At 39.1% G+C, this 14,778-nt stretch overlaps 1 protein-coding gene across 1 annotated transcript; it reads left to right on the forward strand.

Annotated features, from left to right (window-relative positions):
• Window positions 1-408: 408 nt before the first annotated feature.
• On the forward strand, window positions 409-14,433 carry LOC125510092 (cytochrome P450 87A3-like). Its single transcript, XM_048675185.1, has 9 exons — window positions 409-681; window positions 826-1,078; window positions 1,187-1,336; window positions 1,485-1,739; window positions 2,353-2,442; window positions 2,578-2,656; window positions 6,811-6,917; window positions 9,708-9,841; window positions 14,095-14,433. The coding sequence occupies exons 1-9, from the start codon at window positions 470-472 to the stop codon at window positions 14,183-14,185; spliced, it is 1,371 nt and encodes a 456-aa protein (XP_048531142.1). The 5' UTR covers window positions 409-469; the 3' UTR covers window positions 14,186-14,433.
• The last annotated feature ends 345 nt before the right edge of the window (window positions 14,434-14,778 follow it).

Below are 14,778 nucleotides of genomic sequence, written 5' to 3' on the forward strand. Positions count from 1 at the left end.
ATACGAATAAAACTTGAATAAACTATTATAAGGATTATGAGAAGTGCTAAGGCTCTGTATAATACTTTTCCCCGAGTAATGGTTTGGCACTGAACTGGTAATCAGGAAAAAAATACGGACAGTCTCTTCTTTTTTATTACAAAAAAGCACAGGGCTTATACCATTCCAATTTTTGTTTAGCTAATTATCTTTGCTTTTTAAAGCTAGCTAATTATCATTACCGACTCCCGCAAAAAAAAATATCTTTACCGAACCCCGTAAAAAAGATACTATATGCAAAATACAATATTTTAATTTTCAGAGGTGTAAGACATTTTCAAATATGCCTGCTTCGTTACCTAACTTCAGAGGTGCAGCACAAAGCGGCAATTGTGCTACAATCGCGTCTATATATACGCCATGAGGAAGACTATCTAGCATACTGCAAGCAGAGAAGCAAACGGAGGGTAGTGACCGATGGGCTTCGGCCATGCCTGGCTCCGTTCTCCAGGGAGCGGCTGCGGTGTTAGCTTCGTTATTAATCCTTTGGTTATTCAGATGGTACTGCAGTAGCTCAATCACGGCAAAAGGGAGGCTGCCGCCGGGGTCCAGGGGTCTCCCCGTCCTCGGGGAGACCCTCCAGTTCTTCGCCGGGAGCCCATCTCTGGAGCTGCACCCGTTCTTCAAGCGACGCCTTGAAAGGTAATCTTCCAAACAGGATTGTAGAGTAAGATAAAATCGTGACGCAAACAGAGCATGAACCGCATAACTCCGTTTGCAACTATTTTAACGGATTACTTGGCAATAAAATACTGTGAGTATCTAAACAAATGGTTCAAATTTCAGGTACGGCCCGATTTTCAGGACGAATTTGATCGGCGTAGACCTCATCGTTTCCCTCGACGCGGAGCTGAACAACCTGGTGTTCCAGCAAGACGAGAGGCTCTTCGAGAACTGGTGGCCGGAGTCGGTGATGAGGATCTTCGGCCCCGAGAACCTCAGGCTGGTCCTGCTCCAGGACGTGCAGAGAACGGCTCAGGCGAGCCTGCTCTCGTGGCTTGACCTGCCAAGCGTCGAGCTCAAGGAGGCGACCTCCAGTGTATGCATGTCTCACTCAGTCGATCGATACTGTTTTCAAAGTAAATAAGCAAATTTATCTGTCTGTGTCCCAGACGATCTGACTCTCCCCAACTTTACCCTCTTCCAGATGATATTCAGCGTGACAGCCAAGAGACTCATCAGCTACGACTCCTCAAGTTCAGACGGGAAGCTGTGGAAACAGTTCGACGCGTTCATTCGGGGGCTCCTAGCGTTTCCACTTTACATTCCTGGGACAGCCTTCTACCAGTGTATGCAGGTAAACCTACAGAATATGCACATTTTTGGAATTCTTATTAAAGGCTAATCCACAATTAGCAATAAGCTCCCAGCTACTGTTAGCAACATGTCTGGAGATTCAGAATCAGCTAGCACAGTTGCTAATTCAAAGCTCTGTTCTTTCCCAGGGGCGCAAGGAAGTCATGAAGATACTGCGTAAACTTTTCGATGAAAGGAAAAAGGCACCTTCTCGACTGGAAAAAGTTGATTTTATTGATCTCTTGATCGACACTATCAAGGAGGACAAGCTTGCAATGAGCGACAATTTTGCACTGAATTTGATCTTCCTGCTGCTCTTCGCTGGCTTCGAGACAACGTCGTCCGGGATAACTGCTGCAATCAAGTTTCTGACAGACAATCCCAAGGCCTTGCAAGAACTAACGGTAAGAAAAGACAGAGGCGCACTTCAATAACACTGCTGCATTGATATTTTATATTTATATAGGGGAAAACCCAATATCAGGTAAAAATCATACCCCCTTCATCTCAGAATGTAAGTCATGCATGTTTTGGCTTTTGGTTTGACCAAACTTATAGAAAAAATGTCAAACAATTTGTATTGTTGATTGATGTTGATTTTTTTTCTATGAACTTGGTCAAATATAAAAAGTTTGACATATACTCATGCTTGTTCACGGCCTTTCTAATATTTGAGTGAGCTTCACCATCTTTCCTTTTTCCTTATCTATTAAATCCAAGCCGGGATACAAAAGCGAGCCCAACTGGTTTGGTGCAAAAGTATTTTGTATTACAAACTATTACTACCTCTATTATAAGACGTTGGGTCAACGTCTTATAATTAGGAATGGAGGTAGTACAGTATTACTAAAGTGGATATAGAAGTTCTCTTCTAGTAACTTTTATGGAATGTTCCCAAAGGGACTTCTAGTAACTTTTGATATATGAATTTTCGGTAAAGAGATGCATAACTTACACATCTAGGCGGACATCCATCTGTTTTGTTGAAAACTTATGAGATAAGACTGATTCTTGCAGGACGAACATGAGAACATTCGGAAAAGAAGGGCAAGTCCTGATGCTGAAATCACATGGGAGGAATACAAATCCATGAAATTTACATCTTGTGTATGTATAGTGTTTCTGAGATACACCCAGCAAGAAACCCAATTTCATATAGTGTTTCTGATTTCTTCTACTACTTGCATTTATCTATTTTATCGATGTCAATTCTCGTTTGCTTTATTGTTCTTATGCCTGTAGGTCATACACGAGTCATTAAGAATGGCCAATATTGCTCCATTATTATTTAAGAAAGCAAGAGAGGATGTTCACATAAAAGGTAACAATAATTTATTTAAGTATAATCTATAACCATTGTTACCATATATATTGGCTGATTTTTACGTTCTTATACTCTCCCCATTCCATAATTTAGTGCAAATAGATTTTTAAAAACGTCAAACCTTGACCAAGTTTGTGGAGAGTAAAATTACATTTAGAAATAGAATGCCAAACATATATCATTAGATTTATCATAAGATGTAGTTTCATATTTTATTTGGCATTGCATATAAAATACTTTTCTCTATTAATTTGGTCACAGTGTGCAAAGTTTGTCTTTTTTTTAAAAATTATATGCACTACATTATGGAGTGGAGGGAGTATAATGATTTGGTTGTGTGTATCCTTAAATGATACAAACAGATGTAATCAAGCTTTCATTTTCTAAAGAAAAACATATACCGACTGGCAATGTGAATCATACCTTTTCTTATCTAAGTTCCCAATTGGGTAGTGGAATACAAATTCAAACCTTGTTTAGAGTTCTAATTTAGAAGCAAACCTCGAATCAGAATTACAATTACTCATTGCATATAACTATATTTTTGTGAAGCTCCATCATATATAAATTTTGGGATACCCAAACATTCAGCATAACATATTGATGGGTTCCCACCCTGTTATGCTGCCCCAAACCGTAATAGGTGGCCCCACTCTATTTCTTCCTTTGGCGCCTCACTTCTATCTTCACAAGGGAACTACTTCATGAGATTTCTTTGAAACACGGTCCCTTAGGTCCTGATTCATTGAAAAGGTAGAAGAGAGTTGCTCAGTTAATTAACAAAAACTCTAGCGAAAACTGTTTCAACACGCCGACGAGATAGGGTACCGGTCTATCTGGCTCCCCGCAAGACCCACACACATCACTGAGGAGAAAACACCATCGAGGTCACCTGCCATGCCATCGACATCACTTCTCCCCGAGCAAGTGACTCTGACTTCACCGCAAGACCCCTCCAAACGAACAATACATGAGACCATGTTGGCTACTACCAAACAATCGACTACAAGTGTAGAGGACTTGATAGCTCCGACATCGTTGATCAGTCCAAATTTAAAATATGGTATAAATGGATGCAATTCTAAAGTTCGCGGTCGACAAAAAAAATACATGTTTATTTCAAAGATAAAAAATAGAGCTCACTAGCTTCTGTATGCATGAAATTCTAGTTGAAGTACTCCATCCTTTCTGGTTTACAGGGCTCAAATCTAAAATATATCAATCAAGGTAGATAATGAGTGGAGGAATGCATCTCATTCTTTACAAAATTACCCAAATTAAACAAATCCATTAATTTGGATTAATTGCAGTGCATGCATGCTTGGCCTAGATGAGTAGGAACATTACATGCATTGATGTGTTCCTTTTTAATTCTTGCATACAAAGATTTAATACGCCGAATCTCAATAGGAGATGGAGATGGGCTCTTTTAAATCAGAAAAACAAAAAAGGTTGAGATAAGCCCTCTCAACGGGAAAGGAGGGAGTATGTCTTTGTTTTGCGTACTAAGGCTCGGGTGCTTCTTAATAGTAAGTCAATGAACCAAATAAAGAAAATCATGATATGCAACCTATGTTGTCAATCCTCTTTGGACGGTTGAGGATATTAGGATTTTGTTTTCACAAAACAATTGTACACTTGTAATGTTTTGTGCAAAGTACAATACTTGCAACTTGGTATAGCTATGATATCATTCACTACTCAGATTATTGCAACATGTTACGTGCAATATATATACTTTCACCAATTTTGCAAAAGTGCATATAATACTATATCTGATAAACACATGGTTACGTTTGAAATGAACTTTATAAAGTAATTGTAAAGAAGACGTAGAACAGAGTTTGTGGACTAACTTATTTCACAATTGAAATAATCTCATATATAATCTGTAAATGTAGACTACAATCCCAATAGAAAAAGTAGAGTCGTTGAGAACTTTTTTAGAGTCCCGCAAAAAAAAGAGAACTTTTTTAGAGGACTGCTCGGACAAAACAGAACCACACATCCGTGGATTAAAAGAGCACACACAGTTTGCCGAGCTATGCTACATTTACGAAAAAAAAACTAAGGAATTCTCTTACGGCTTTATGGGGTGACATGGCATTATTTGGTTGGATATTATGGGAACCCACGACGCAATTTAGAGAGGGCTAGTTGGGGATTAGGGGGGATCACCTCCAGAAGCTGAAATCTGTAAGTTGGAGCCTGTAGGTCTAGCATTTTTGTAGTTTGCCTATGAATATATTTTTTATGAAGAAATTTGCATGTGATTAAACCCTATGGAAAGCCTATATCCGTGTGTGGACTGTATGGCTAACTGGGAGACCTATTTTTAGATATTCTTTTTTTGAGGATCACCTATTTTTAGGGAGCTCCTATTCAGCGCTACAGGCGCCAGTTAGGCTAACTGGTGCCTGCAGCTGGGGCAACTGGGTCGAATCTCTACAGGCCCAAATCAGTTCACAAAATTGAAAAAAGTTCATCAATTTTGAAAAAGTTCATCGTATTCGGAAAACAGTTCACAAAAAATGAAAACAGTTCATCGATTTTGAAAAAAAGTTCACCGATATTTTAAAAAAGTTCACCGATTTTGAAAAAAGTTCATCAAACTTTGAAAAAAGTTCACCGAAATTTTAAAAAAGTTCACCGAGTTCGAAAAAAGTTCATCAAGTTTGGAAAAAAGTTCATCGAATTAAGAAAAAAGTTCATCGAGTTTGATAAAGTTCATCGGGTTTGAAATCTGTTGTACCAAATGGGCCGGCCCATCTATCTTTGCCACAGGCGCCGGTTAGCAAAATAACACATTAACCGGCGCCTGTGGCGCCAAATAGGAAATGCCCTATTTTTAAATGTAGAGCCTTTGTGCGTTGTGTGTGCACCTGGGCTTTTTTTTATTTTCTTTTTAGGTTAATTGGGTTGGGTCAGGTCCTCCATTAAAATAAGAGGTCTTGTTGTTGGACCTGGACCGACCAGAGGTTTTGCTAGGGAGGTCCTTATACAGAGCTGCAGGCGCCCGTTAACGATCCGGCGCCTGCAGCGCTGCTAGCATGGACCGGCCCACTAGTGTGCTGCCCCAAATTTGTTTGTTTTTTCGTTACGAAAATAAAAATATAAAATCAAAAAAGGTTTAAAGATTTAACGAAAAAAAGGTTCATCCATTTGAATTTTTTTTCATATTTTTAAAAAGGTTCATCAATTTTGTAAAAAATCATAAATTTGAAAAAAATTCATTCAAATTGAAAAAAAGTTCATCCAATTTAGCAACAGTTTATTATTTTTTAAAGTATAAATTCAAAAAAAGTTCATTTATTTTTATAAAAACTTCATTGAACTTAAAAAAAATTCATAAATAAAAAAATTCATGCATTTTCAAAAAGATGTTCATCAAATTTCAAAAAAAATTATCGATATTCAGAAAACTTGACCAATCTGAAACAATACTTTTGAAATTTTCAAAAGTTCATAGATATTCAAAAAAATTCATAGAATTTTCAAAAAAGAAAATGTCAACCCGCGCCTAGATGGGCCGACCCATTTACGGACGCCACAAGCGCCAGTTAACGAAAATGCACATTAACTGGCGCCTGTGGCGCCAAATAGGAAATGCCGATTTGCTAGTAGTACATAGAACTCATCAAGGTGCTACCTGGGCCGCAGCCGAAATGGAATTTCGATGATAATTGTTGATGTAAGGATTTTCTAAATAGATTTTATATTGTGCCTAATTGATAGTCATTTTTTCCTAAAAACGGGTATGGCTGTTTTTATGAACACAGTATAGACGCAGAACGCTCATAAAACATACATACACTCACCCCTATAAATGTACGTATGCACACACTACCTCTATGAGCACCTTCCAGAGATAGAATGGGCGGGTCTTCAAATTTACGAAGTCACTATGGGTGTGTTCTCTATTGACGAGAATGTTGCCTCCCACAAGAATATATACGCTGCCTTTATATGATATCAAAGCGTCAAATCTGAGGTTGAATCAATTGTGAGCTAGGGTTCCACTGCCCTCATAACTATCCAACCACAAGTTGGTTCTCTATGACTGTTCATTTCTTTGAGGAGTTATAGTTGTTATAAGTTGGCTTGTTGTGTCGATTTAACAATATAACCTTTCCGTTGTTTTGTTCGTGCAGCTTACACTATCCCAAAAGGATCAAAGGTCATGGTTTGTCCTTCCATTGTTCACCTTAATCCTACTATTTATGAGGACCCCAATGTATTCAACCCTTGGAGGTGGAAGGTTAGTGAACTTCTAAGTGAATTTTCTCGTCCTTCCTCTAAATCAAACCACACATATCTAAAGGTGTGGAACTAGAAAATACTAAATACTCGCTAATTCATGTCAACATAGTGGTGCATTCTTGTACTGCATGCATGTCACCACTTATCAAGTATATAAAGATAGCGGCGCGTCCACAATAGCAACTCCTCATTATATTTTATGAAGTCTGCAATAATAGTTGCTACGTAGGATAATTTATATGGGCCTCTAAGATGGACCAGGCAGATATATGTAGGTTTTTTATTTAGAAAAGACAAATATATGTAGGTAGTTTGGAGTAGTTCGACGGAGCGAGATGGTAGGTGGTGTCGCCAATGGTGCAGACTGCCATAGAGTTATTATGGTTAGGGCAGCCACAATGTGCAAAAACTTGACCTTAAGGCCTGTGTGGCAAAGCTTAAGGTCAACCTTAAACATTGTTTGAAAAATAAAGTTGACCTTAAGATTACGGGTGGCCTTAGGCTTGTGGGCTGCCCATAAGCAATAAACAATGAGTATTCTCTCTCTCCCCCTCTCAACCAAATACGTGGGTCCTAGCTAATGGCAAAAGTGACCTTATACATTGTGGTCATTTTTATAAAATGTGCGTCCAGACTTGAGGCAAAGTATGATTATACATAGGTGATGCCTAGTGCTCATGATGAACATGCCAGTGAAAACGCACATGGATGTTACGATAGTGGTGAAGATATGGTGACAAAAGGTCTGCATTGTGTGGTGGGAGAGTGGACATGATGGAGAACGTGGAGGAGGGATACATGACTTTTGGAGGCAAAGAGCATTTAGGGCACCCGCATCCATACATTAGAGCATCTACATCCGCCGACAGCAAATTCGGACCCTCAAATGCCCATGAACGTGCCCAGGCGCGTCCGCGGGCAGTGACCGGTCACACTTCAAATTTACTTCTCTGTATCTGGATACCTCATATTTAAAACCTTAAATCCATACAAAACATGCAGACAAGAAAATCTACGTACTATGTAGACCAAATAACCTATACTACCATAATCCTCGTCGAAGATGTCCAATGTCTCCGTGCCCGGCTCCGGGTATATGGGCGGCAGCCGCAACTCCCGCTGCTCCGCATCGGCCTCCACCTCTGCCTCCGCGTCGAGTTCGGTGAAAAGCACGTCAGTCGCCACCCGTTCCTACCGGATGAACTGTCAGTTGGCCTTCACATAGGCCTTATCCTGGATGGACTCGAGGATGGCCTGCTGCTTCGCCATCTCGGCTGCTTGGGCGACCGCGAACTCCGCCTCGATGTCCTACATGCCGAAGCCCGCAGCCGACGCCAGCTCCTCCTCTGGCTGCTCCGCCTCGTCCTCCTCCAGATTCGCCACCTCCATCGGAACCGACTGCTTCTCCTCTCCTCTCCGTCCTTCGACTCCTCCTGCTCCGGCTCCGACGAGTCCGGAGGCAGGCCAGCTGCGACGCGGGAGGCGCGCCTCGCCCGATTCCCCTCCTCGATCTGGAAGGGCGCTCTGGTGTGAGCATAGCATAGGTCATCTTCTTTTGTCGGGCCATGGCAGACAACAAGGGAAGCGGGGGTGGAGACGAAGAGAAATGCACTCGGGCTGGTGGCGTGGAGAGGGCGGAAGAGGTTGTGGCTAGGGTTGGGGACGCCAGCCGACTTAAATAACTGAACTTTGGCCTCAGGCGCCGAGCCGGAGCGGCGCCACGCAACTTTCACACCCCCACCAGAGGAGTCGCCTGTCAGACTGTTGGATTTCCAGACGATTCCGTGTGGGACCCATCGTCAGTCAGACGTGGTGGACGCGCCCGGGCCTCCCCATGTTCGCCCCATCTTTGGGCTGGATATGAGGGGTGCCAGGTAGCCCGGACGTTTGAGGCCCATTTGTGGTGCCCATCTGGGTCGTTTTTTTACCGGTCATTGACCGGGCCTTTCGCCCTGCCATTTGGGGTGGGTTTGTGGTGCCCGGCTGTAGATGCTCTTATACACTAGACTAGATAAACTTTAAGGGAAAAATAGGTTTCTCTCTCTTTACCAACATATTTAGCAACATCTCTTACCATCACCAATAGATGCTAAGGAGGATAAGCACAAATGAAAAAAAAATAGTTTTGTGTTGGATGCTAAACTTAGTGGTGGTGCTGACCTTTTGTGTTTTCATGTACTAGCATCTGCCTTAGCACTGGTACTATACAATTTTGCCCACATTTAGTGTCTCCTGAATTGTTATCTAGGTATGCATATGCACTCGGTGATCATGTTGTACATGTCCATGTCAACACTCACTAATGTTACGGCGTGTAGAAGATGTGGTCAGGAATGGCGGTATTGGCAATTAGGGAATGTGCATGCCGATGGTCTTGGAGAAACATAGGCCACATGGCTTTGCTGGAGGAAAAATGACATGAACGTTGAAAAGGAGAATGGCGGACTAACTGAAATATTATACCAGCTATAAAAGTTTCTTATGTAAATTTATAAGACCTTTATGTACCCAATCATATGAATGCGTTTCCTCCCTTGGGAGGATATAACGAACGAGAAAGAGAGTGGGGGAAAGAGAAGTTGTGATGCTAGCCCTAGTCAAGTTAACTTTAAAAAATTCTTTATAAAGAAAAACAATAGATCACAAGAAGCATAAAGATGATAAAGTATCTCACCATTGATACAATTATAACCAATGAAAGTTAATTTAGTGGAGTGTATTTATTTATGCATAAATTAATTATTGTGTTTCAATATAACAAATAGTATTGAGTATTCTATTTATGCAGGAAATTGCCGAGCCACTTGGTGGAGCCTCCAAAGACTTCATGGCCTTCGGAGGAGGTTTGCGATTATGTGTTGGTGCTGAGTTTGCTAAGTTGCAAATGGCTATTTTCCTCCATTCCTTAGTTACTAAATACAGGTGCAACTATGAAGCAACATGCTCTTTGTCTTCCTTGTTAAGTGCTCGTTGTTTACTATTGCAATATGTGATAATTAACTTTATCCCTGACAAAATAATTTAACTTATTTGAAGGGCCTTTTCTCTATAAGCTCGCAAATAAGAGATCAATGGCCAATATTGCTTTCAAGAATTCCACAAGTCATAGGTTTTAACATTTATGATCAGAAAGTTTTAAAAAAATTCATGCATATCAAAATAAAATAGTGTTTGTTTTCTGAATGAGAAATACTTGCGATGTATGCCACTACGAATTTCTACACCGTGATCACAAATAAGATGCCATGAAGGTAGGAGTTACAAAATGGAACAAATTATCGCATGGACACCATATATTTTGGTACGTCTTTATTTTCCACACAGAAACTAATGAGTTTTGGAAACTGCTTACACACATAATGCGATTTATTGGTCTTTAGATAAATAATACAATACTAGCCTTAACATCGACAATAAGTATAAAAAATATTTACTTCTATAAATTATAAACTCAAGTCAAGCAGTACACCAAACTATGTGAATGGTTAAAATGCAAACTATTATGTGTCATACAACATATTGTAGACTATAAACCATGTTGGTACAAAACATGGAAAATGTAACGCATCTGAATTTCCCCCCCCCCCCCCCCCCCGTAAGACTAAAATAGACCAGAAAACCAATTTTTCCTTCTTCTAAAGAATACATATACGATTATACTTCTAATTTTGGGTGACTAGGCTAAACAATCAATAAAATACTTATTTTAAAAGAAATTTCATAAATGCACTTGCATTGTGGTAGAAATTAAGTGTTATAGAGCGTCGACATACAAGAAATCTCCAAAATTTCCATGAAAATTATATTTCCTTAAAGGAATTCGCCCTATAGTGAGTCGTATTACAATTCACTGGCCGTCGTTTTACAACGTCGTGACTGGGAAAACCCTGGCGTTACCCAACTTAATCGCCTTGCAGCACATCCCCCTTATTTTCTACTTTTAGCTTTGTCGTGTTGGCTTACACCATCATGTAATCACAACCAATTTGCATAAATACTTTCAATATTCTCACAGTACACAGTCCACAATTCCTTGTCACAACAGACAACACATAGCCATGAGTTGCTTTCCAACAGCCGATCCAAACAACTCCTAGCCCTCTTCATCATGTAAGTGTGACCAACCCACAAACAATGCATTATTTCAGCGCGCGGGGGGGGGGGGGGGGGGGGGCAAACTACTAATAGAATACAACTGCTCACAAAAGTAAAGGCTAAAAAAGCACGACGACTCACTTGGTCAAAGTTGAGTGTTTCTTATATAGCCTAATATTTGATATGAATGCCATGCGTTAGTAGCAAAGAACTTCCAAAAAATAAGTCCAGGCATTTTCACCCAACATCAGCTACTATGATGGTGCTGAAAGATAAAGAAGATTAGCCCATCTGAAGATCTTGTTAGGATAAAGCATGGTTTTACGATGATTCTATTATTATTGTAGCAATAACCAAATCTCCCAAAAGGTAGCTACCCCGACACTCGTCCCCAAGCACTCACCAAAATATGTGAAGTGGCCCATATTTTCCCTCTAACAAGTGACAAAGCATATACAGAACAATGATAGGACTAAGTATATTGGAAGTAGTATGTATACGATCCCCAAACAAAGTTTGTCATATGGTAGTCAACTAAGATGCATTGAAAGGTTTCATCTTTACCACACAAGATTTGATTTCCTACTCATTCCATCTAATCCATCTGAAGATCTTCTTAGGACGAGGCATGATTTCTTACTATAATTCTCTCATTGTCATGAAAATAACCAAATCGATCAGCAAGTAGCTACCCCCATCCCCGACCACCCACCACATATGTGAAGTAGCACATGATTTGCCCTCTAACAAGTGCCAAAGCATGTGCACAATAACGATACAACTGAATATATTGGAAGTAGTGTGTATGGTCCCAAACAAAGTGTGCCATATGATAGTCAAACAAGAGGCGTTGGATGGTTTCATCTCTATGAAACAATATTTCTTTCCATACCAAAAATCCATCTCTGCACCCGCGCGGACTAAAAAAAATCAAAACACATACTAGACAAATTCAAAAGATTCCAACTTTTTGTGTAGTAGACAATTTGATGCGTGAGCTACGCTCCAATTTTCAAATCATTTGGACATCTGATGAGCTCTCAGCAGAAAATACAAATTAAGGGTCTGTAAAAATGTTTACTGTTCATGTACCGTTTTGGCCCAATTTGTCTTTTTTGCTGAGAGCTGCTCAGATGTTCAAATAACTTGAAATTTGGAGCGGGCATCACACATCAAATTGTCTACCGCACAAAAAATAGATTTTTTTTATTTTTTTATTTTTACGAATTATTTTCTAACCATGTGCAGATGAGCCTAGGCACCGAAACACCCTACTCTTTCCCTACCCCTTATTTTTAACAATTGATACATTCATTATAGCTGCCCCCTTGCCGAAGTACCAATGTAAGGGGTTTTAATTGGTCTTGCACGATTATTTCTGTGACATTGAACATGTCAATTCATATGATGTGAATGCATCGAACTAAGCAAATAATTTTTTCTACTGAACCAACACCCATAATCAAACATATTATTAATTAATTAGCTACAAGCAGTCTATTTAGGGTCGACTAGGTCCTACAAAACTCACCTTTCGGTGGGGTTGTATCCACGAGTTGGACACAATTTATTCTCATTATATTTTACAAAGTTGGGTGCCAAATGACCAAAAGCTTGTCCTACCAAAATATCCTACCAACCAAAAATTGTGACACACCGTTAAGTAAATTGAAATGTCCAATTGAGAGAAAAAGTATTTTCCAATAACCAAAAAGTTATCTTCAGTAGCAACTATCCTAGCCCAAAATTGGGAGTCCCCACATTGATATATAACTTTAGACTAATAGTAATTATCTAAGTGTTTTTTTGCAAAGAAGAAGCTATTCTAGTTCAGTAACAAAAAAAGACATTTTCTTGAAACCTGGACCGTAGAACAATAGTTCTACGGTATTATATTAAAATAATAATAATAATAAAAGTATATACAAGTACAAAAACAAAGAGAAATAAAACAGCCCTAGCCAATGCCAAGTCTTGGTAGCATGTCTAAATTATAGATGTGTTTCAATCCACTCCTTGATCTTCTGTGCTTTGCTTTGTTTAGCTGTGTAAAACCGCTGCCATAAGTGTGTCTTTCATGTAGAATTCCTAGGTCATCATGTAAGGTGCAATGTTTCTGAAAATCTTGTCATTTCTTACTAGCCAAATGCTCCAACAGCCTGCCAAGATGATGTCTAGTGCTAGATCACGTGGAAGGTCATTCATTCTAATGCAAATCTCATACAGACTGGAGATGCCTCGAGGCCTGTGTGGCAGAATCTTATTCCAACAAACCCATGCAAAATCATAGTCCAAAAAAAGACATTTGATAAAAGACATTTGTTTTTTATAGATTATGGACTGTAAGTGACCCTCGCTCCTTTCGTCTACAGATAAGATAATATCCCATTTTCCAAGAATGTACTCCGTTTTGTGGTAGCCTCCTTGCTACAAAAAGGGACCGATCAAAATCTAATTTCCTATGGACCTCTTTTGGGATCACAAAAAGGAATACTATTTTCTTCCAAGTTGATTTTTTTATTTTTTATTTTTATTTTTATTTTTCTATAAAGTGTAAGTACCATCCCCCACCCAAAAGGTTGTGTGTACATGTCTCTATGTTCCTCTTCCTTGCCAAAGTAAAATCAATTTTTTAAAAACCAAATAAGACTAACAATTGCTCAAAAACTCAAAGAATGAGCTTAAGTTCACAAGACATAGATTGCATAAAAATATATCATAATCCCAGTGAGGTGAACATTTGTAAGATTTGAAACAAGATGAGATACCTCTAGTGTAGCCCAATGTTGAGCATGATTGGGCTTGTTCTATTTGCTATGGCTACATTGTTTTTTATATTTTATAGGTCCTGTTCCTCAAGTTGTTAATTGAAATAAGTCTTACTATCTATGATGTCCATGATATTTTTATTTTTTCATAAAGTATTTACACTACATAAAGTTATGATCAAACTTTATGAGTGTAGGCACAACCTATTTAGCAAGAACTAGTGCCGTTTATATTAGAAGGAAATAGTCGGTCTTATATGTAATATTTTACATCAATAATTTATTCTAAATGTTAACTTATATATAATGCAGGTGGAAAGCGATTAAGGGGGGCATCATGGTGCTTTCTCCAGGGCTACGGTTTCCTGATGGTTTTCACATCCAGCTTATCCACAAATCTTGACAAATTTATTATTCAACAAAACAATGCTTTGTAGACATATATAGTTTTTACTTAATTATGTGTTCATGTATGTCTGGGTTTGTAATGTGGTCATTGAACATAAGGTCATCTCGAATAAATTAATATAGACATATGTAAGAGGTACATGAGAAAAACATATAATATGTGTAGGTATGGTTAATACCTACACATTATATATGTTGTACTATGTTTCCTACATTAGTTACAACATGCAAAAATACTTTTTCTACCACTCTACTCAAAAATGGTGGCCTACAACTCATTTCATCCTATACAATGTTACAAAGCAGTCATTGTTAGCATCACTGCTACATAATTGTCGTCACAAGTCCTCCTCCAGAATAGTTTGATAAAAGCTATGAATTATGAAGGCCCCATCATCAATAGTTCTCATCATAGCACTACTTTCTACAAAATTAGCCTCAGTGAAGATACCCTATCCGCGAAAGAAGAACATGCGAACTGTAGAATATGACTATCGATCCCAGACATCTAATACCTATAGGGAGCCAATGCAAGATTGAAAGCACAAGTGCTCCCTAGGTGGTTTTGATAATTGATGACAACATATC

This window comes from Triticum urartu, chromosome 5, assembly GCF_003073215.2.
Source record: "Triticum urartu cultivar G1812 chromosome 5, Tu2.1, whole genome shotgun sequence".
NCBI classification, from domain to species: Eukaryota; Viridiplantae; Streptophyta; class Magnoliopsida; order Poales; family Poaceae; genus Triticum; species Triticum urartu.

Bases quoted from the DNA above. Each gene is read 5' to 3' on its own strand.
- LOC125510092 (XM_048675185.1), top strand. From the start codon at position 470: ATGCCTGGCTCCGTTCTCCAGGGAGCGGCTGCGGTGTTAGCTTCGTTA. The intron at 1,079-1,186 runs GTATGCATGTCT...ACCCTCTTCCAG, and splicing joins TCAAGGAGGCGACCTCCAGT to ATGATATTCAGCGTGACAGC. The intron at 2,657-6,810 runs GTAACAATAATT...TTGTTCGTGCAG, and splicing joins AGAGGATGTTCACATAAAAG to CTTACACTATCCCAAAAGGA.